At 38.6% G+C, this 20,537-nt stretch overlaps 1 protein-coding gene and 1 long non-coding RNA gene across 5 annotated transcripts; one reads left to right on the plus strand and one right to left on the minus strand.

Moving 5' to 3' along the window:
• Positions 1–4,636: 4,636 nt before the first annotated feature.
• Positions 4,637–17,964, minus strand: EMB3131 (Pentatricopeptide repeat (PPR-like) superfamily protein). Of its 4 annotated transcripts, none has more exons than XM_082915691.1 (2): positions 15,631–17,964; positions 4,637–5,576 (listed from the first exon to the last, which is right to left on the minus strand). In XM_082915691.1, exon 1 carries the CDS (start codon positions 17,820–17,822, stop codon positions 15,645–15,647), a length of 2,178 nt encoding a protein of 725 aa, XP_082771817.1. In that variant the 5' UTR covers positions 17,823–17,964; the 3' UTR covers positions 4,637–5,576; positions 15,631–15,644. The 4 variants fall into 4 exon arrangements, with proteins under 4 accessions (XP_082771817.1, XP_028116066.2, XP_028116065.2 ...); XM_028260265.2 differs by having other exon boundaries at positions 4,637–5,560; positions 15,631–17,963; XM_028260264.2 differs by having other exon boundaries at positions 4,637–5,560; positions 15,610–17,963.
• LOC145820348 (uncharacterized) lies at positions 7,221–9,013 on the plus strand. The gene is made up of 2 exons (XR_014361653.1): positions 7,221–7,373; positions 7,416–9,013. It is a non-coding gene; the product is annotated as an uncharacterized LOC145820348 (long non-coding RNA).
• Positions 17,965–20,537: the final 2,573 nt, after the last annotated feature.

A 20,537-nucleotide genomic window follows, 5' to 3' on the forward strand; every position in this document is an offset into this window, starting at 1 on the left:
GTAATGAGTAAAATCTCTTTAACCACCCCTTCCAGAACCCGAACTCGATACTGGAAAGGTGGACCTCGACCGAGCTCCCTGGGATGACTGAGGGTTAGAACCCCTTTGACTCTTATCGTCCCCCTGACTATCCTGACTCTTCCTAGAGCCCCTTATCCTCTCCTCCTCTGCCTGCATAATGGTCTCAAGATGGGCTGTTGCCTCCATAAGGCGCCCATAGTCTCTAATCATGGAACCGGCCACTCTAAACATGAGCCCGATCCTCAGCCTCTTCTCAAACTCCAAACAACGGCGCTCCTTTGTCGCCACCAACTCAGGTGCAAACCTAGAGAGGCTAGTGAATATGACTTCAAACTTAGCCACTGGTGTATTCAACTACACCAGGTTAGAAAACTAGTCCCTTAACTTCTCCTTAACAGTGGGAGGCAAAAACTTGTCCTGGAAGGTGTCGACAAAAGCCTCCCAAGTCCCTCCAATGCGTCCCCGCGCATACTTCCACCATTGATCCGCGTCTCCCTTTAACTGGAAGGACGCCAAGGTCACTCTTAAACCCCCGTCTTTGATGCCGAGCATCTCAAAAGTCTTCACCATCTGCTCTAACCACTCATCCGTTTTCAGTGGTTCCTTTGGATTGCCCAAAAACTCACCCGGGTTTTACCAGAAAAACTCCCTCTTCAGAAAAGATGGCCCTGCCTCCGCAACCTAGGCCTGAACTTGATTCTCAGCTCTGAGAATGTCCATAGATTCCTGCAAAGCTCCTGCCATTTCCCGGGCTAAGGTGCACATGGCCTGTTGACCTACTGGCTCGGCTACGTTGGCCTGACCAACCCCTTCTTCTTGCGCCGAAATTTCATCCGGTATAGGCATCTCGTGCCTCTTAGGCCTACCACGCCTACCACCACGACCTCATCCTGACATCCTAATAAAGGTAACAAAAAGATTAGCACATTCATAAATGTGCTGAAGCTAACTCACTCGCGTCCTAGTGCGATGGACAACAGTAAATCACTCCATATAAGCACACAATCATGTAAACACATACAAATTTCCTTCTTAGATAATGACCGTCTCGCGGCGTTGCTAGAGTTCCAATTAGAAACAACAGTGATCAAGTGCTCTTCTAATAGAACTTCCAGAAACCCGTAGACCCAATCAACATGTTAGGAACTAAATCCCATACCCAATCGACATGTTATCACACAACATTACTAGCATACAAACATCTTTGTAAAGCGAGACAAACCCATTGTGGTACTAACCACTTCCTATGTACCCAAAGTATTCAAACCCGGTACGCTCTGATACCAAGTTGTAACGCCCCAAAAATATAACCATAAGCTCAACCCAAATATATATAAATAACGGCATGAATCAGAGTGTAAGTTCTTTCATTTCATAATATTAATAGTACAAAAGAGTTCAGCATAAATAAATGCCCTTTAGGCTTACACCTTTCCAAGCATTAGCATCGTTACAACAAAAGTGAGATTAGCTCGTACAATTTAAGCCCTAGGCTATACAACGTGAAATAAAACAAAGAAGCTCTTGCTTCCCAAAAGTCCCTCTAATGCTATTGCCTTGGTAGAGACATGCCATCAATACCTGAAAATGTTTTTCCCAAATAGGGTGAGCCACAACCCAGTAGAAGTAATCTAGCACAATATATGAGATTTAACAAAGATATAAGTGCAATGTGCATATACAATGCTAGGGATAAAACATTCACATTTTTATATAGTCATAGAATACCAAATCCATATTTCATTTCATTCTCCTTCAATTCATTTTAGTACATGAGCCAATTTCATTATTTTTCAATAACCAAATGAGACTAGAACTCAATGGTTCTACAATCACACCATTAACACACAACACTTCAATATGCCATTTTACGAAAATTTCGTCCGTGGGATCGATACCCATATATAAATTTCGAGACTTTCACCTAGGACACTCCGACCAACTTAATTGTAATGGAGCCCATCTCCTTTCTCCTCCCAAATTGTGGGGTGCATCTCATTTCTCCTCCCAAACAATCATACATATGCAATGTATTTAAAACATGATCATGTTCAATGATAACTAACCATGGATTAGTTTTAATTCACCTAATCCTTATGAAATTTTTACAATAGTCATAGCTATCCTCCACCGATATCATCTACTCAATTCCACCATGTATTTCAATACTCATCCAATTTCTTGTTTACAATACCAATTTCAGTTATTTATACAAAATAAATATCATAACCATTTTAGGGAAAACTCCTTCTCTTCCCAAGTCTCAACCAAGTACCAAAATCAACAATTTTGACACCATACAACATCATTTTCAAACCCCACAATCATTTACCTCTCATTCACCAAAACCCCTCTTTCCATTTTACACCCAAACCCTAGGGTTGTTCACGTTACCCCCAAATCCCATCATTGTTACACAATAACAAATAACTAAGTTAAAACCCATATTAAAGTGTAGAAAATCCCTACCTCAAGAAGAGAAGACCAAGCAAAGCAAAACCCTCACGTTCTAATCGGATCAAAATGATGTTCTTGAAATGTTCTAACTTTTTTTCAAAGACACTAGGATAGAGAACCCAAAGGATCTAGGCCAAAATGTAGAGAGAGAGAGAGAGTATTTTACAGAGGAAGAGTCAAGATCTAGGTTTTTAGAAAGTTTTAGAGAGAGAGAAGAATGAAAAAGTGATATAAAATGTCACTTTCGCGATCTGATATACGTACAGTCCGCTCGAGCCAAAGAGTTGACACTTGAGCGTCAGATACAAAAAGTTGTTCCGCTCGAGCGCCAAGACACAACGAACACTCACCGCTTGAGCGCAAGAATTAGCCTCTTGACCGTAGAAAACACACATCCAGAAGTTTTGCAGACAACAAACCAACGCTCGAGCACAGGAAACGCCGCTTGAGCTTAAAAAACACTCTCCTAATAGTTTTGCAGACCTGCTAAGTACTGAGAGTTCGCAAAGCCCGCTTGAGCGCAAGAAGTGCCCCTCGAGCGGAGGAGGAAAGATTGCAAAGCCCGCTCGAGCGCAAGAATGGCCGCTCGAGCAGAGGAGCAAAAATCTAAGCAATAAAGATTTGGAAAAACAAGCAACCAACCTGTTCCAAACGCACAATTACAATCCAATAACCAAAATAGAGGAGATAAAAGGGAAACAAGATATGAATCACCATTCAAAACCATACAAACCCGAGTCTGGAATACAACAAGTGATTGGTCAAAACCGGAATCGCTATACCAAATAAGATGATTGTTATTTCTCTTGAAATAATATGAACAAAATATCAATATCATTTTATTATTTTACATGTATAAAGGCTAAGGAATAAATATGTCATTTTAATTTGATGGAGGGTAAGTTTAATTTTTCAAATGTGAGGAAGGGATCTGTGTTAAATAGGAACCTCAAGGAGTGCCAGTGTAATTTACACAAATATATATATATATATATATATACTAATTAAAAAAAAAGGCTTGTGCAAGGTACGGGCTATTATTACGGTATATTTAAGTTTTGTATTTTGATAATTTAAAAAAAAAAAGAATATTTTTTTATGCAATTGAATAGAATAAATCATTATATTTGATCAAATTATATAAATTTTATTAAAAATACTAAAAATTAAAAATAAATAAATAATAAGTCTTATAATTCTAACATAATTATACTTTTAACACTTGAGTGTTTGTTCATGACCACTTGTGGTATTGTCTAAATTCATATCAACTTCAAATAGTCACCAAACTAGTTATTCAATAATTTTGTTGTTTTATATAAATGTCTTTTGGGTTAGTTCATTTTGTTATTCAATACTTATTTGATGTGATAAGTTTCATTAGTAGTGTTTAGTTTACTGAAATGAAAGTGGAATGAAATGATCAATTAAAATGTTCATTCTCATATATGATGAAAAAAGTATTAAAAACTGATTCTTCACTATTATAAAGGAATGATCATTCTATAAACAAACTCAAAAAAATCTCTCATTTTGATCTATTAGGCTAAATTCCTTACATAATTTTCAAAAGCCCACCACCTCAATTACTTCACAAGCAATTATTGGGTAATTTTCGAAGTACAGCCACGTGATACTCCATGATATTGTGATTGGTGAAGAAGATGAAGTATTATAATTTTATATTGATTAATTGAAGAATATGAGAGGACGTGGTAAATATTGATTGGTAAGGAAATATAGGCACATAATAATCCGAGAGCACCTAATAATTTTCCTTATTTCACCAAGTTAAAGAACAAAATAGGAAATTCAAAAACAAGCTAAGAACAAAATGGACAACCCAAGACAAACCTTCCCAACCAAAGCAAACAAATTTTTTTACATAATTTCCGAAAGGCCACCATCTAAATTGTTTCACCAACCAAACTGAAGGACAAAATAACCAATTTCAAAACAAGCCACAAGAAAAGAGATTCTTATATATACAAATATATATTGATTACAATTCCTTTCTTTGTTTTTTCTTTCATCGATTATTATAATATTTCTTGTTACTAAACGACTAATCTATTCCTTAAAATGAATAAAGGACTCCAACAAAACAAAAAGAACTTCCACTTTGTGGATTTGAACGGCCATAAAATCTCAAGGAACATAATCAAGAGAATAGTCATATCTGCATGTATTCATTGATGTGCATAGGAATCTACCATTGGACAGAGCATTATTAGTGAAGGGAAGAATAAAAAAATAAAAAGAGAATAAAAAGCACATCAGTCTTGCTGAAGTTTGACCAATAAGACAATTGTGTAGTGATTCATTTCACCAGGTCAATCTCACTGACCAATAAAGAAAATTTCCTGCAGCTTCTAATTGTTCAAGCTTGTTTAGAGTAAGTTCATACATTTCTTAGACACCAGCAGGACCGAACGAGAATGGCACAAATCCATGTTGCTTGCACGGATTATTGAACACTGCTTGACTTAGCATGAAGAATGGAGCATTTAGACGCAAATTTAATCTTTTGATATAACTCAAACAGAATCTTGTGAACTTGGAGTTTGGGATCGGAAATCAAGCAACAATATGGCTTGGAGTGAGGAAATGTTCTTAACCATGAATCTCAGTACTTCAAAAGACATATTCATGGAAAAGCCAAATGAACTTCAACTGAATGGGATATGAAAGGTCGGCGCCCAGACTATGAACCCCCGTTTCAACAGTCACGCATGTGAGTGAGAGGCACTCACAAATCACCAGATACTGCTATGGTGCCATGATTGCTCCACAACAAAGGGAGCATCTTCAATATGTCGGCATTGCTCTTCATTACATCCAAACCTTGTATAAGAAAGGCATTTTCCTCTATTCAACCTTTAGCATCTTTGTTGTAGTATACTTCAAAATTTGACAAACATTGACCATGAATTGATCCACATGCCTTTGGACGGATACAAAAAGAATCTTGGCCATAGTCACTACCACTTCTGATTCTGCAGAAGCTTTGGATCAATAGCCGAAGCCTCAAGCATTACATGATTGCATCTGCCATTTGAATCCTACAGAGATTCAAATCAACCTACAAAAACCAGCAACTGGTAAGTTCCCAGTCATATGATTAACTTGGATATGAGTAAGGTCATAGATTCTGTAAACAATAATGAAAGGCTTACACCATTAAAAATTTACTCTCTTTCTAGTTACTTTGAAACTTCTAACAATTCGACCAAACAAAATATAAAAACATATATATATAAACTGAAATATACAAAAAATTCTCTCCAAGACTGACAAAATGATGCAAAGAACAAAGAAACAAGGACCATTTTGCTCAATTCAGGTTGCGTTAATTACGATGACACTACGGATGGCAAATGGGTGGGATTGGATAGGGGTCAATTCAGGTTGGTGGTTTAGACAAGTCAACCCAAATCCGCCCAATTAGTGAGCGACTCTATTTGAATTGGGTCCATTCAGTTTTGGGTTGGACCACAACCTAGCATTTTGACCTACAAAGCACGGACAGTTCTAAAAGGGAGTTATATCCATATCGTACCCATATTGGATAACAATACTCTTTGAATGCTCACAAATACGTATTTGATACTTCCTAAATGTATCCAAAACTTGAAATAAATTTCTTTAATTTTGAGTATGATACTTTTTGGATATTCACGTATTTGAACTACTATGAAATTGGGATTGTAATAATTCTTGAGTAGCATTAGAGTATAATCATTAACGAGAATAATTTTTCAATACTTCACTTCTTAAAGAAAAAGAAAATAGTGAGAATACAATAGTACCCTATTTTTTTGGAATTTTTTAAATTGATGTATCCTTAAAGTGACACGTGTCCCATATCCATATCCATATCCAATCCATTCCATACTTCATAAAAGTAAATTAAATAAATAAAAAATGATACTAAAATCGAATATCAACAATTAAACAATAAAATAAAATTGCATATACAATATTTTTTTTTATATAACACAAGTGTGAAAGAGACGAACACAATACAAGATAAATAATTTAAACTTGATATTTAAATGAAATTTTTATAAGATATTAAAAAAATAAACTGGCTACTGGCTCTCAAACGAATACCTAATTTCTAGAGAATGGTTTATTTTAGTACCATGGGTTCAACTTCCATATACCCCTCCTTAAAGGGGTGTAATATGCTATGCACCCTATTTTTGGACCATTGGATCCAACAATTACATGTCCATAATGCACATGAGTACAAGCTTTCAATGAGCCAAAGGAAGTAAATGGAATTTCTGCAAAAAGCATGCTCAAGCGAGGTTACACCATAATGCCTATTTTTAAAGCACCCACAAGCAGGATTTTGCGAGCTCGAGTGGAAGGTGCCAATATTGCATGAAGAGGTCATTAAGTCAACCCTAGGTCACTTCAACTATAAATAGGACCCTAGAGGGTGTGTACCCAAACAAGTTTGGAGTACTTCAAAATACTTTGTGCTGAAGATCATTCAATCTCTGCCACCTACATCATTTTTCATACATTGGCGATTGCCTTGGTGGATTCCAAAGTGGATTGTGTTCAGCTCATGGTGGAATCTAGATGTATTGTGAATACAATACTCACCTAACCATTGAAGACAAAGATTGTGGATTTGACATCATGGATTCGGTTAGAGTTGGTTTGTAAGTTACAAATTATATTTTGTACTTTATAGTGGAATGGTTTTCTGACCTAGGTCCCATGGTTTTAGTTAAAATTCAATGTATTATTGATTGATATTAATTAATTTCTGTCTATTACAAATGGTTCCTTATATAGATGTAGGTGTAGTGGATGGTGGTAGTGGTGTAGTGGGTTAGGTTTAGTGGAGTAGGTGAGGTGGTAGTGGTGTAGTGGGTTAGGTTTAGTGGAGTAGGTGAGGTAGTAGTGGTGTAGTGGGTTAGGTTTAGTGGAGTAGGTGAGGTGGTAGTTGATGGTAAATTCTAACAGCCCCCCGCAAACTCAAGGAGGATAGAAACTAACCAACTTGAGTTTGAAGAGAGGAACAAAACAAGAAAATACATAAAAATAAAAAAGGATAGGAGACACTGTATGGTCGTGTCAGACCATTGGTGAAGACACTGGATGGTGGTGTCATAACGTTGTAGAGGACACTGTATGGGGGTGTCATAACGTTGTAGAGGACACTGGATGGCGGTGTCAGACCGATGTAGAAGACAGTTTATGGGGTCATGTCGGACCGTTGTAGAAGACAGTTTATGGGGTCATGTCGGACCGTTGTAGAAGACAGTTTACGAAGTCTTGCTGGACCCTTGTAGAAACTAACCGAAATTAATGTCGAGACAGTTTACAGAGTCTTGTCGGACCCTTGTAGAAACTAACCGGAATCTATGTCGGGACAGTTTACAGAGTCTTGTCGGACCCATGAAGGAGCTAACCGGAATCAATGTCGGGACAGTTTACAGAGTCTTGTCGGACCCTTGAAAAAGCTAACCGGAATCAAATGTCGAGACAGTTTACAGAGTCTTGTCGGACCCATAAAGGAGCTAACCGGAATCAATGTCGGGACAGTTTACAGAGTCTTGTCGGACCCATAAAGGAGCTAACCGGTATCAAATGTCGGGACAGTTTATAGAGTCTTGTCGGACCCTTGGAAAAGTGGCATCCTCAAAAGGTGTGCCCAATTTTGTCAAAAGGCGTGCCATCAAAAGGCGTGCCCAATTCATCAAAAGGTGTGCCGGACATGATGGCGAGGCACGTGGGCGCCTTGGCTTGCGTGCCCGTTTGTCGGCTGGTGATAAGAGGCGCGCGATGCGCGTGGCTGCCTCGGCTATAAGACAGAGGCTGAGGCTGAGGCAGAGAAAAGCTGCGAAAAACCTCTGAAAAAACAAAAACTCTTCTTCGTTTTGCTGAGAGAGATAGTCCGTAACACTCTGTTGTCTGAGAGAGATTTCTGAGAGAGATACTCTGTAATACTCTGTGGCCCAGAAAATGGCTTCATCTTCCCGGAGTCTGCTCACTCTCTTTCCCGACCTCAATGAGTCAACAAGAGAGACAACTGGTGCGGTGGCACTGGAACCTCAACCAAGCGCCACGGAGTTTACTCCGTTGAACTTTCCGATGCGGTCTGTGGAGCAAAGAATGGCAGTGCAGTCGGATGTGGAGGCCAATCAGTATACTTTGAAGGCATGTGTGGAAAGCATGACGGCGGTCACAAATTTGTCGAACCGGCTGCAGAGTAGGACAAATGAGGTGCAGCATTTAAACTCCCAGCTGGCTTTGCTCCAACGCATGTATAAGGATGCGCGAGCAGAGATAAGCGTGCTAAGGGCAGAAAACAAGGAGCTGAAGCGGAAGGCCACCGTGATGTTTCGATTTGGAGGACCGCCATATGCGGCAGTGGAGGAGCAAGGGGGAGTGAACGTGCTCGGTGGACAAGGAAACACGGAGGCAACACCGGCAAGGGCCGTCCAGGACGGAGGCAAGAAGAAGAGACCGGCGGCAGAGTAGAGAAGGGATGTCGGTGTGTGGCCGTCTGCAGTGTTTGTTTGTTTTTTTTTTTGTTTTTTTGTTTTTTGTTTTTTGTTTTTTGTTTTTGTTTTTGTTTTTGTTTGTTTTTTTTTTTTTTTTTTATGTGTAAAATTGTGATCGGGGGTGATCCCGGAGATGAATAAAATATGGGTTGGTGTGCAAATTTGTAATTTTTTTTTTTTTTTTTTTTTTTTTTTTTTTATGTTGGTTTATTTTTATTTTATTTTATTTGCGCTTGGTGGGTGGAATAAATGAAGGCAAATGATGGAGATGATAGACAACATTTTTTTTTATGTGGAAAGAAGAAAAAGAAAAAATATATATATATATATATATATTTAAAAACAAAAAAGTGGAAAATGTGATGATGGTGCTGGGTGGAAAAGATGTTAAAATATGTTATAATGGAAAATATGTTAAAATAAGAATAGTGAATGGGTGGCCCGAGGTGGTTCAATGCATGTGCTGTTGATATAGACATGAATCCAGAAGCAGCAAGTGGGTCTGACATCACCTTTGGCTTCATTTCATCTTGAGCAACCTTAAAGGACATGAAATGAGGAAGGGCCGAAACCTTGTTTGACAAGGGCCACTGAACTCCTGAACCCTTTGAAAATGCTGAGTCTTTACATCCTTCAACAGCCTCTTCCTTCACAACAACTACAGAATCTTTAGAATTCAAACCCAAGAAGTCTCACTCCATTTCAGATTTCAACCAGCAAAATTAGAACCAAACCCAACTCTAAATCCAAGTCAAAGCACTCAAATTCTGCAGATAAAAAACAGAGTAGCAGGTCTCTGCTACTGCAACCACCAAACCCTAAAGCCAAATTCTCCCCCACAAACCGTTTTGGCAGACTAGTAGCTAGAGAGAGAAAGTAGAGAGAGAAAATGCAAAACTCTCATCTGCGAGAATGCTTCTAACTGCAGCAAAAAAGAGAGAGAGACAAGACGGTGGTGATTTTGAACGCCACAGTGGAACTGGACGAGGAAGTGATTTCAAACGTGAAGGAGCTGTTCGAAGAAACTGGGGAAAGTGAAGGTATGTGTAGAGAATTTTAGCGGACTAGTTTGAGGTCCGGCAGGCGGCCAAGGTGAGGTTGCCGCCTGCCGGTGAAGTGAAAATACTGGGTTCTAAACCCGCTCTGATACCAAGTTAAAATTCAATGTATTATTGATTGATATTAATTAATTTCTGTCTATTACAAATGGTTCCTTATATAGATGTAGGTGTAGTGGATGGTGGTAGTGGTGTAGTGGGTTAGGTTTAGTGGAGTACGTGAGGTGGTAGTGGTGTAGTGGGTTAGGTTTAGTGGAGTAGGTGAGGTAGTAGTGGTGTAGTGGGTTAGGTTTAGTGGAGTAGGTGAGGTGGTAGTTGATGGTAAATTCTAACAGTTTTCCTGTTTGGGTTTTTCACGTTAACAACTGCGAGTCTCTTTGTGTACTTGATTTACTTTTTTATGCTTGCGAATTAGATTGTGTTTAAGATAAATCAACCAAACAACACCAAAGGTAATTATATCAACAAATCAATATTTTTTCCAATTAGTATTAGAATATACTGATTTTTCAAGTTAACACCATTCTTTGAGCTTATTGTTGGAAAAATCTGATCTGCAAGATAGTCTTCAAATCTTGTGTCTTCGAGAACCTCTAAGAAAATGACAAAAATAATTGCTTCAAATTGTGTTATAATGTTACTTTCCTAAAGACAATATTTGCCCCCATTAGATTGTGTGCACTAGGTTAGAGCAAATTTGCCTCCAAGATACAATGAAAGTCTGATCTAAAGTAAAGATCTATCTACCGGTGGCTTGCACAAACAACTGTAAACCAGAATAGCCTTGATATGATCAGAAGAACCAATATATTGAATGGGGTGGAGAGAGAGAGAGAGAGACAGCGACAGAGAGACAGAGAATTCTGAATTCTGGGGTGGAATGAATGGCTGGATTCGCAGAATATTTTTAGGCCTAGATGTACCTGATTGGATGGGTCTTGTCCATTGATCGCATCTGATAAATTCAGGTTGAGATATGGTTGTTGAATCGAACATCTACAATGCGGACCGTGTCTCACACCGAAGGAGTGTGTTGACTGGATGCACCAGATCACAATTGGATGTTATCTGATCCATCTGATCACACGTTTACATGATCAACGTTAGGGGCATCTACTAGTCAAAATAGTCATCTCAAGCCAATCCAAGAAAGCGTTAGAATCCAACCTACCAACATAGCTAGGGGCATCTAATCTGATCTTTTGTTGAAGGCACCTCAAGATAATACCTATGCTTGGCATCTCTCTTGGTGCCTACCTAAAGGTCTGGGCGGCCTATGAAATACTTCAAACCCATTGTCAAAGTTCTCAGCATACCCTAGTAAATTCCTATTTTCTCCTACTCCATTAGGTTGGACATCTAAAGAGGCTATTCCGTTCGGATTTTGTACTCAACTCTCTCTAACAAGGGTATCATGGCCATATGACTAAGATGTCCCTCAAGAATGACCATAGGGTTGGCTAACACGGTTACTATGTCCTAAACCAAGCAAAACAGGAAGATCATCCAAATATTACTCAAGAAGACGCTTTCCTAAGGACTTGGAAAGTTGAAAAAATTGTATGTGAATGTTTTCATAGTTTTCTTGGTGCTTCTCATGGAAGTCTGTCAGCAATTGTTCTCCTTTAGGCTGTATTTAAATAGTAGATTTGGATAGGGATTTGAAAAGGGAATCCTCTCCCCTTTTCTTTTCCCTTTCCAAATCACTACCCAAATTCATGATCCAAACACACCCTCAGAGTGTTTAATCAATTTTGAAGGAATTGACATCTTATTCTAACGTATCTTGCATATTCTTTGAATTACCAGAGCGCTATAAACGAGTCAAGCTGAGCCGAACTTTGCAAGGCTCGAGCTCGGTTCGAAAATTAATACAACACAACTTGAGCTCGAAGCTCAATAATGAAGAAAAAGTGTGGCTCGATAATCAAGTTTGGTTAGCTAGTTAGATATTATTTCATATTAAATGACATATAACACAATTTACATTATTTAATATACAAATAGTAGATCCTATTATTTAAATAAATAATACATAAGTCGAGCTTATACTAGCTCGAGCTTGACTCATTTATCAAACACGCCTAAACATCTAGCTTGGGCCTATTTATATACGTAACGAATTGAGCCGAATACGCGAGGAACTCTGTTCATTTGCAACCCTAATCACCAAGGACCATGGTATTAGGTAGAAAGGTCAAACACATAATTCTTTATTTTTTATTTTTTTTGTTATTTACATGAAGAGCCCCTAAACTATTGAAAAGTATCACTTTAACCTCCTAAACTATGAAAACTTACAAATGAACCCCTAAACTATTGAGAAGTATCACTTTACCCCATAAATTATAAAAGCGTACAAATAGACCCCTTAAATTATTGTCGTGTTTCACTTTGACCCATTCTATTATATGGCTCGACTTTCGATTTTGGCAGCGATTTTGGAATGCAAGATGGCTCCTCTACCAATTTCGTATCTTGGTCTACCTTTGGGAGCTTCTTTCAAGGCCCTCGGGGTGGGGGGTAAGGGGGTGGAGCGTATGCAATGGCGGTTGGTAGGATGGAAGCGACAACATTTATCTAAAGGCGAGAGATTACGTTGGTCAAGAGTGTCTTGTCAAGTATCCCGACTTATTTTATGTCGGTTCATGTGATCCCGGCGGCAGTTGCGAAACGGATTGAGAAGTTGTAGCGGGATTTTTTATGGGGAAATGAGGGGGAGGGTTCTCATTCTCATTTGGTGGCATGGGATCGAGTTTGTCGTCCTAAGGAGAAAAGGGGCTTGGGGATTAGGCGGTTGGTTATGTTTTAATTTGGCGTTGCTGGGTAAGTGGGAGAAAGGGAGCATTTATCAAGGAAGGTGACTGTGGCAAAGTTTGGTCTGGGAAGAGGGGGGTGGTGTTCGGGTAGGGTGGGACAGCCTCATGGTCGTAGTGTCTGGAAAAGAATTTGGTTGGACTATGAGGAGTTTTGGCAAAGGATTCAGCTAAAGGTAAGGTTAGGAGATAGAGTCCATTCTGGCGTGATAGGTGGTGTGGGAATACTTCTTTAGAGCAATTGTTCCCATTGATTTTTGGGATTGCAGAAGATTGTGAGGTTATAGTGGGGGCGGTTCAAACGGGGCAAGGAGAGGCGGTCGTTTGGAACATGCGGCTGTGTCATGAGGTTCAGGATTGAGAAGTGAATCAATTAGTGGAGCTGTTGGGTTTCTTATATGGGTTACAAGTTGGGGGTGTAAGGGAAGATTTTATGGTTTGGGTCTATCCCGGCTCTAAGGGGCTTTTTTCTGTGTCTTCCCAATATGTTGCGCTTGTTCATGTTGATGCGTCTTCGTTTCCTTGGAAATGTGTTTGGGTGTTGGGCACACCATCCAAGGTGACCTTAGGACGTATTCGGACAATTGATAATCTAATGCGCCGTGGGCATATACTGGTGAATTGGTATTGTTTATGTTATGGCGATGCTGAGTCGGTGGGCCATTTGCTCGTTCATTGCCCAATTACATATTGGCTTTGCATGCTTATTGTGGCGACTTTTGGTTTGGTTTGGGTGCAACTAGGTTCGGTGTTGGCAGTCTTGCAAAGTTGGGCTGGAAGTAGGGTTGGGAGGAGACATCGGAAGGCATTGATGATTGCCTCTCACTGTTTTAATGTGGCTTATTTGGTTGGAGCGCAATAGGCGTGTATTGCAAGGGGTGTCTCATATGATTTCTTGGCTGGAGAGGCGGGTGTTTATGGTGTTGTTATATAATCGGGTTATAGGGTTGATTGATCCAGATATTTTAGCTTATGTAGATTTTGTAGAGGATTTGATAGCTTAGCAATTTGTCCTTGGGGGTTTGAATTTTGTATTCTTTGCATCATCTTGATGCTTTTCTAATAAATTTGTTTATTTATCCAAGAAAAAAAAATTTGATAATTAGAATTTAGATTATTATTATTATTATTTATGCTTCACTAGTAATAATCATGGAGACAAGTTTGAATTTTTTTTACCCCCTCAAAGATAATTAGAATTAGAGGAAGAAGATAAAGGCTATTATCATCCTTTTATAACTTACATTGACAGAGTTATCGTGGCAGTTCAGTACAAAACCATAGGGAGTCTCTCTGCCTATTTTGAACCATAATGGGATAAAATGATCCAGGCTCAAACCACAGGGAGCTTAAGTGAATTTTGCCCATATATATATATATAGATATATGGACCAAATAAGGAGAGAGAGAGAAAAAAAACAAGAAATAAAATAAAATTAGAAATGAAATCTCCTAAATTATTATTAGGCTTCGTGTGGACGTTTCTAGAACCTAAAATAGGTCTTTAGACGTGCTTTTCCTTGATCCCCCATCAACAGGGAAGAAAGGTTATTTTTTATACATATTGCACCTTTCAAACCAAGCTTTTGCTGCCTGCTTTTATTTACTGACCTATTAACTACAAGAAAGTGGGTATAACGGCTTGGCAGCTCTACAAAGTAAGGTAGGAGGTTGATCTACGATCATCCTCCTAAAATCCCCTGTTTTCTCTTCTCTTTCTTTCCCTTTTGTCCCCCCTGGGTTTCTGATTCAGCAACCGAACACTTTAGGGCATTTTCTGATTCCTAAAGGGAAATTTCTGATTCTATTCTGATTCCTAAAGGGCATTTTCCTCTAGAACATTATTGTTTGGGGCTGGGCGAATTCAAGAGTTCTTTTGTGACACCATCAATTGGATTTATTGCACCCTGTAGGCCGTTAGTCGCAAAGAGGAAGATGCTATGCATCACTACTGTAATTCTGTAGGCATCACAACTACAACTTCCAATGCTTTTAATCTATAGAGTTGAAATAACTACAGACCAATATATAGTAGCAGTTGGACTATATTTGGAAACTTAAAAAACTTTGACAAGTAAAAACCCATATCAACCTGCTAAAACCCATCCATAAAAGACCCAATAACATAACTGAAATTAACAGGTTGTTTAATAAGATCTTGCAATTATTAAGCATCTTTAGCCAGAAAAGTTTTCAAAACCAGCATAAAAATGAAACAGTTGAAAACTAACTTGAATGCATTATATATGACTCAACAAAAGCTGAACTCACTTATAAAAGCCCCCAAGAAACCCTCAAATTGTAACAAACCAGAAGTAACCAAACCAAAATTCAAAATTTATCTCCTCTTTAAATTTTCTTTTCCTTCACTTAATATATATATATATAAAATACATTGCTTTCCATTGAGCTTATTGTGGATAGCTTCACATGGCAAGGCCAATACGATGTACTAAACAACCTAACCATGGGAGATTTTTTCTTTTTCTTCTTTTCTTTTGTTATTTCACAAACAAGAGATTACACTTTATAATAATAAAAGATTGGCAATGAAGAATTGGTAGCTATTCACATCAATCATGCATTGAAGCATAATCCATCTATGACTGCAAGAGTCCGAAAGAGGATTCAACCACAATGTATTAGATACTACTCAAGCAAGATGATGAATCAATCATATGTAATTATATATAATTTACTCAAAAATATTAAAAGAGGTAAATGTCATACCAAAAATCAATGGGTCAGTACCTAACTTCACGTTCTCAAGTCGGCAGAAGTGTACAACCTTTTGCTTTCAATTTGGATTCCAGACCGAAAAACTTTAATCCTAACAGCACCAAGTCTGCCGTTTTCTTCTTCATGTGCTCAATTAGTTTGTCATCATAAATAATCAAATCAGCTTCACTTAGAAACTTGCGCTCTCTCATGTTTGAGAACACTTTTCTTGCCTCCTCCAGTGTTCCATGCTTGCACATGCCGGAGATAATAGCAGAATATAAAATAACATCAGGAGGATAACCTATTTCCATCATCTCATTTAGAACTTCGATCACCTTCTCAGCATCATTTGATTTACAAACATGAAGAATGGTAAGAATATACTTAAATTGCATGGGCCCGCTAGGAACATTTGCTAAGCAGTCACGAATTAGCATCATAGCTGCATCGACCTCTCCAATTTCGCAGAGCCCTTTAACAAGTGAACAATAGGCAGCAATAGAGGGAACTGAAGACATCTCTTTTATTTTATTATAGCACGTACATGCTTCTTGGATATCTCCAACTTCAACCAAACATGTAATTGCATTGCTGTAAGTTGATGAATCAGGTTCAAATTTTGAATCATTTAATTCATGAAAGAGTGATAATGCCTTATTCACCTCTCCAATCTTGTGGAGAGCCTCCATAAGAATATTGTAAATTGAAACACTGCAATAATCTTTCACCTTCAAGTCTTCAAACAATTTTAAAGCCATCATTATTCTAGCCTCCTTTCTCACCATGAATGAGAAGAATCTTGAAAGATAGTCAATGATTTCAAAACCCAGATTCTGCAGCTGCAAAAGTAAGTTGCAAACGTCATCCATTCTTTTCAATTCAACATAAGACAACATCATGGGATTCACAGTCACGAAGTCTGGCTCGAGACCCTCTTGAACTGTGACCTGGAAAAGTTTACGAGCCTTGTCAACATGGTTCAGGTTACACAAGCCTTCAATGAGAGAATTGTATATCGACAAATCAGCCCTATAACCAGAGTCCATCAAATCCTTCAACAAATCACAAGCTGAACCAACCTTCCCATCTGCCACAAATGCCTCAATCAATGATGCATAGATAGCCCGATCTATCAAACACCCCTTCGCTTTCATCTCTTTGAACAGTTCATAACCTTTCTCAACCTGTCTCCCTTTGCATAACCCGGTAACCAGAGTAGCATAAGCCATAATATCTGGCTCCACCTGATCCCTTCTCATTTCCTCCCAAACCCTCAAGCAACCATCTAAATTCCCCTCTGCAACCAACACACGAACCATTGCCGTGTATGCAAAAACATCTGGTTTGCACAAGTTCCTCCTCATTCGGCTCAAAAGCTCCAAAACTTCATCTATCTGCCCTGCCTTACACAAACCCTTAACTAAAATCATGAAAGTAACACTTTCCTCCACAAACCCATCTTCCTTAAAATCACCATAAACCGACATTGCCAAATCCAAATGACCCGTTTTCACAAGCGCATCCATTATCCTATTATACAAAAAAACCCTGGGTTTCAGCCCAAATTTCTTCATTTTCTCATACACATAGTACACCCTGAGACCCCTATTAGCATCAGAGTGCATTCTAATAAGAATTTCAAATTGTTTCTCAGTGGGAGGCTTACCCTGCAAGTGCATCAACTCAGGGACCTGATCAGCTGCCCGGAACTGATTGTTGCGGTTCAAACAGTAAGCAAATGCATTATAGCAAGAAAAATCATGAGCATAACCCTTTTGCTTACCAGCCCAGTGGAAGAACTTGGAAGAGAGTCTGGGATCAGACTGGACTTTGAGGACCTCGGCCACCAGATTGGGGGTCACACGGCGAAGCTTGTTGAGGTCTGCAACAATGGGGGAACCCCAATTCTTGTGCTTCCGGAATGAATCTACGATGTAGCGAGCGACGGGAGAGAGATTTTGGGCTACGGAGAAGAATTTCTCAGATGGGGTTTTTGTGGGTGGGGTTGAGAGGCTTGTGGGGGAGTCTGGGTCCCATTTTTGGAGATCAAATTGGGGGTTGGGATTGGGATTGCGATTGGGGTTTAGAATTTGACGGTTCGAGAAAAGCCCGCCGCGGACGGTGGGACGGTTCTGGGAGGGCTTGCGGTGGCCGTAGAAGAAGTAGAGCTTCTTGTTGTTGCTGTTGTTGATAGGTTTGGTGGGTTGGTACTGAGGTCGCATTTTTTGGGGGGGTCTTCGTCTTGTTCTTCTTCTTCTTAGGAATACGTCTGTGATTGCTCTGTGAGTGTTTTGCTCGGCTCTGTCTGGTTACCTGGAAAATTTTGAAAAATTCTTTCCAATTTGAAAATTTTTATTCAACAGACTGAAAAAATAAAAAGAAAATGCTAGAGAGCGAAAAGAATTATCAAAATTTTTACAAATGTCTTGTTTAATGTAGATTTTACATATGTGACATATTTAATAAAAATTTTGATAAATTTTTTGAAATTTCTCATTTAAAATAAAAGGAGTTTAAAATATAGACGTTGTTTAGACTCATGGGATTTATTACGGATTCTATTTCAATTATTTGAATTGTTTATTTTGTTAGACATTTCATATATTTTATTTAAAAAAATTAGATTGATTCGATAACTGTAACTTATTCAATTTATTATATTTTTCACTAAAAAAATAGATGTAAAAATAAATCATATATTTTTTTGATGACAAAAATAATAAATTGAACAAATTACACCTATCATATCGACCTAATTTTTTTGGGATAAAATATACGAAGTGATCGACAAAATGAACAATTCAAATTATCAAAACAGGACGTTTGATAGGTCCCACAAGCCAAAACAACCCCTCCAATCCATATCTCGGACTAGACTCCTCCAAGTAAAATTCATAACTTCTTTCTTATATAATAATAAAATTATTTAAATTATTAATTAAAATAAATTTATGATATTATTAAAAACTATTAATTACCTTAATAATTTATTAATAAAAATAATTAATTAAACACGTAATTTTTCAAAATTACATGATAATTTATATTTTAAGTAAATTTGAGATAATGTATTTATAATTTACTTTTTTATTTTATAAAAAAATATTAAATATGTTTATATTTATTTTGAATTAATTATATCAAGACCTATAAAATATCAGTGAACACCATTTTACCTCTTTCTTTATCAATTCGTACATTTTGTCCTCCCTTGCTTACAAAAATATATCATTTTCATCTTCAAGGGTAAGTTACACTTTTGTCCTTTTGACCATTTTTCTTGATCCATTTCTAAGCCTCACTTCCTTTTTGTTTCAAGCTCCGGCCCTAACTGAAAAGGGCCATCTTTTGAGCTGATCTTCACTTCTCATTAAGGGCTCAACCCTGTTTGACCCCTCCATGATACACTTGCTTCATTGACCATCTTGTATGTCATAGTTTTGCATGCTATTTTTGACCCATGAGCAATTTATTTTCGAGCATGTGGTAAACTGATTTAGGGCTTATTTTGAGCCCCTCTTTAACATTGGAGAAGGGCTCAACATTGTTTGGTGTCTCCATGTATCACTTGTAGTTCAATCCCCTATTTGGCCCCATTTTTGTATAAGTGGATAGCCCTTTTGGTTTCTGTTTTTGGACCTTGGTCCGAACTGAAAGTGGCCTTATTTTGGCCTATACTTCATGTTTCATTCACATTTTTTTTTCTGTTTGGTGATTATTTTATATACTTCATGTTATAGCACCTTTTGGGCCTTGCTTTGCATCCCATTTTTAGCATATTTGTATACTGATTTTGAGGCTGCCATATACTGTAAATGTTCATATTTTGGGTCCATCTTCATTGTTGTAGAAGGAAATTTTTCAGTTTGGGTTTAGCTTATACCACTTGCTTCATTACCCCTATCTTGGCCCCTATTCTTGTATGCTCTTTTTGCCATACCTATATTTGCTGTTTGGCCATGTTTATAACTGGAAAAGTGCTTATTTTGGGGCTGTCTAGCTTCTGTCTTTGCATTGCATGTCCATGTAGTGCATGTTTAGCATGGCTATAGGCCATTTCGGGCGCCTAATGTTGCATTTCGGGACAATTTCATGCATCTAGTATCATTTCGCTACATTTCGGGACTGTTTTTCCCCCATATTTTGTTGCTGAAATTCCATTAGTATGCTTGCATATCATTTTTGCCACATTTCATCGCTTTTAGCGTCGCCTCGGTTTGCGTGCCCGTGTGCACGCATTTCGAGGCACTTCATTTTCTGCCATCGGCATCCGATGTGAGTGTGGCTGAGGCCCTCTCATGTTAGTATAAGTCCATGTTGCATTTTCCATGTCATTTGCATTGCGTATGCATTGCCTCGGTTTGCGTGCCCGTGTGCACGCATTTCGAGGCACTTCATTTTCTGCCATCGGCATCTTATGTGAGTGCGGCTGAGGCTCTCTCATGTTAGTATAAGTCCATACTTCATTTTCCATGTCATTTGCATTGCGTATGCATTGCCTCGGTTTGCGTGCCCGTGTGCACGCATTTCGAGGCACTTCATTTTCTGCTATCGGCATCCGATGTGAGTGTGGCTGAGGCCCTCTCATGTTAGTATAAGTCCATGTTGCATTTTCCATGTCATTTCATCACATTTTATCATTGCCTCGGTTTGCGTGCCCGTGTGCACGCATTTCGAGGCACCTCATTTTTATCCGTCGGCATCCGATGTGAGTGTGGCTGAGGCTCACTCGTGTTGGTATAAGCCCATTTGTCATTTTCCATGTCATTTGCATTGCGTATGCATTGCCTCGGTTTGCGTGCCCGTGTGCACGCATTTCGAGGCACTTCATTTTCTGCCATCGGCATCCGATGTGAGTGTGGCTGAGGCTCACTCGTGTTGGTATAAGCCCATTTGTCATTTCCCATGTCATTTGCATTGTGTATGTATTGCCTCGG

This window comes from Camellia sinensis, chromosome 2 (genome assembly GCF_055761805.1).
Source record: "Camellia sinensis isolate YWXY chromosome 2, ASM5576180v1, whole genome shotgun sequence".
In the NCBI taxonomy this organism is placed as follows: Eukaryota; Viridiplantae; Streptophyta; class Magnoliopsida; order Ericales; family Theaceae; genus Camellia; species Camellia sinensis.

Bases quoted from the DNA above. Each gene is read 5' to 3' on its own strand.
- EMB3131 (XM_082915691.1), bottom strand. From the start codon at position 17,822: ATGCGACCTCAGTACCAACCCACCAAACCTATCAACAACAGCAACAAC.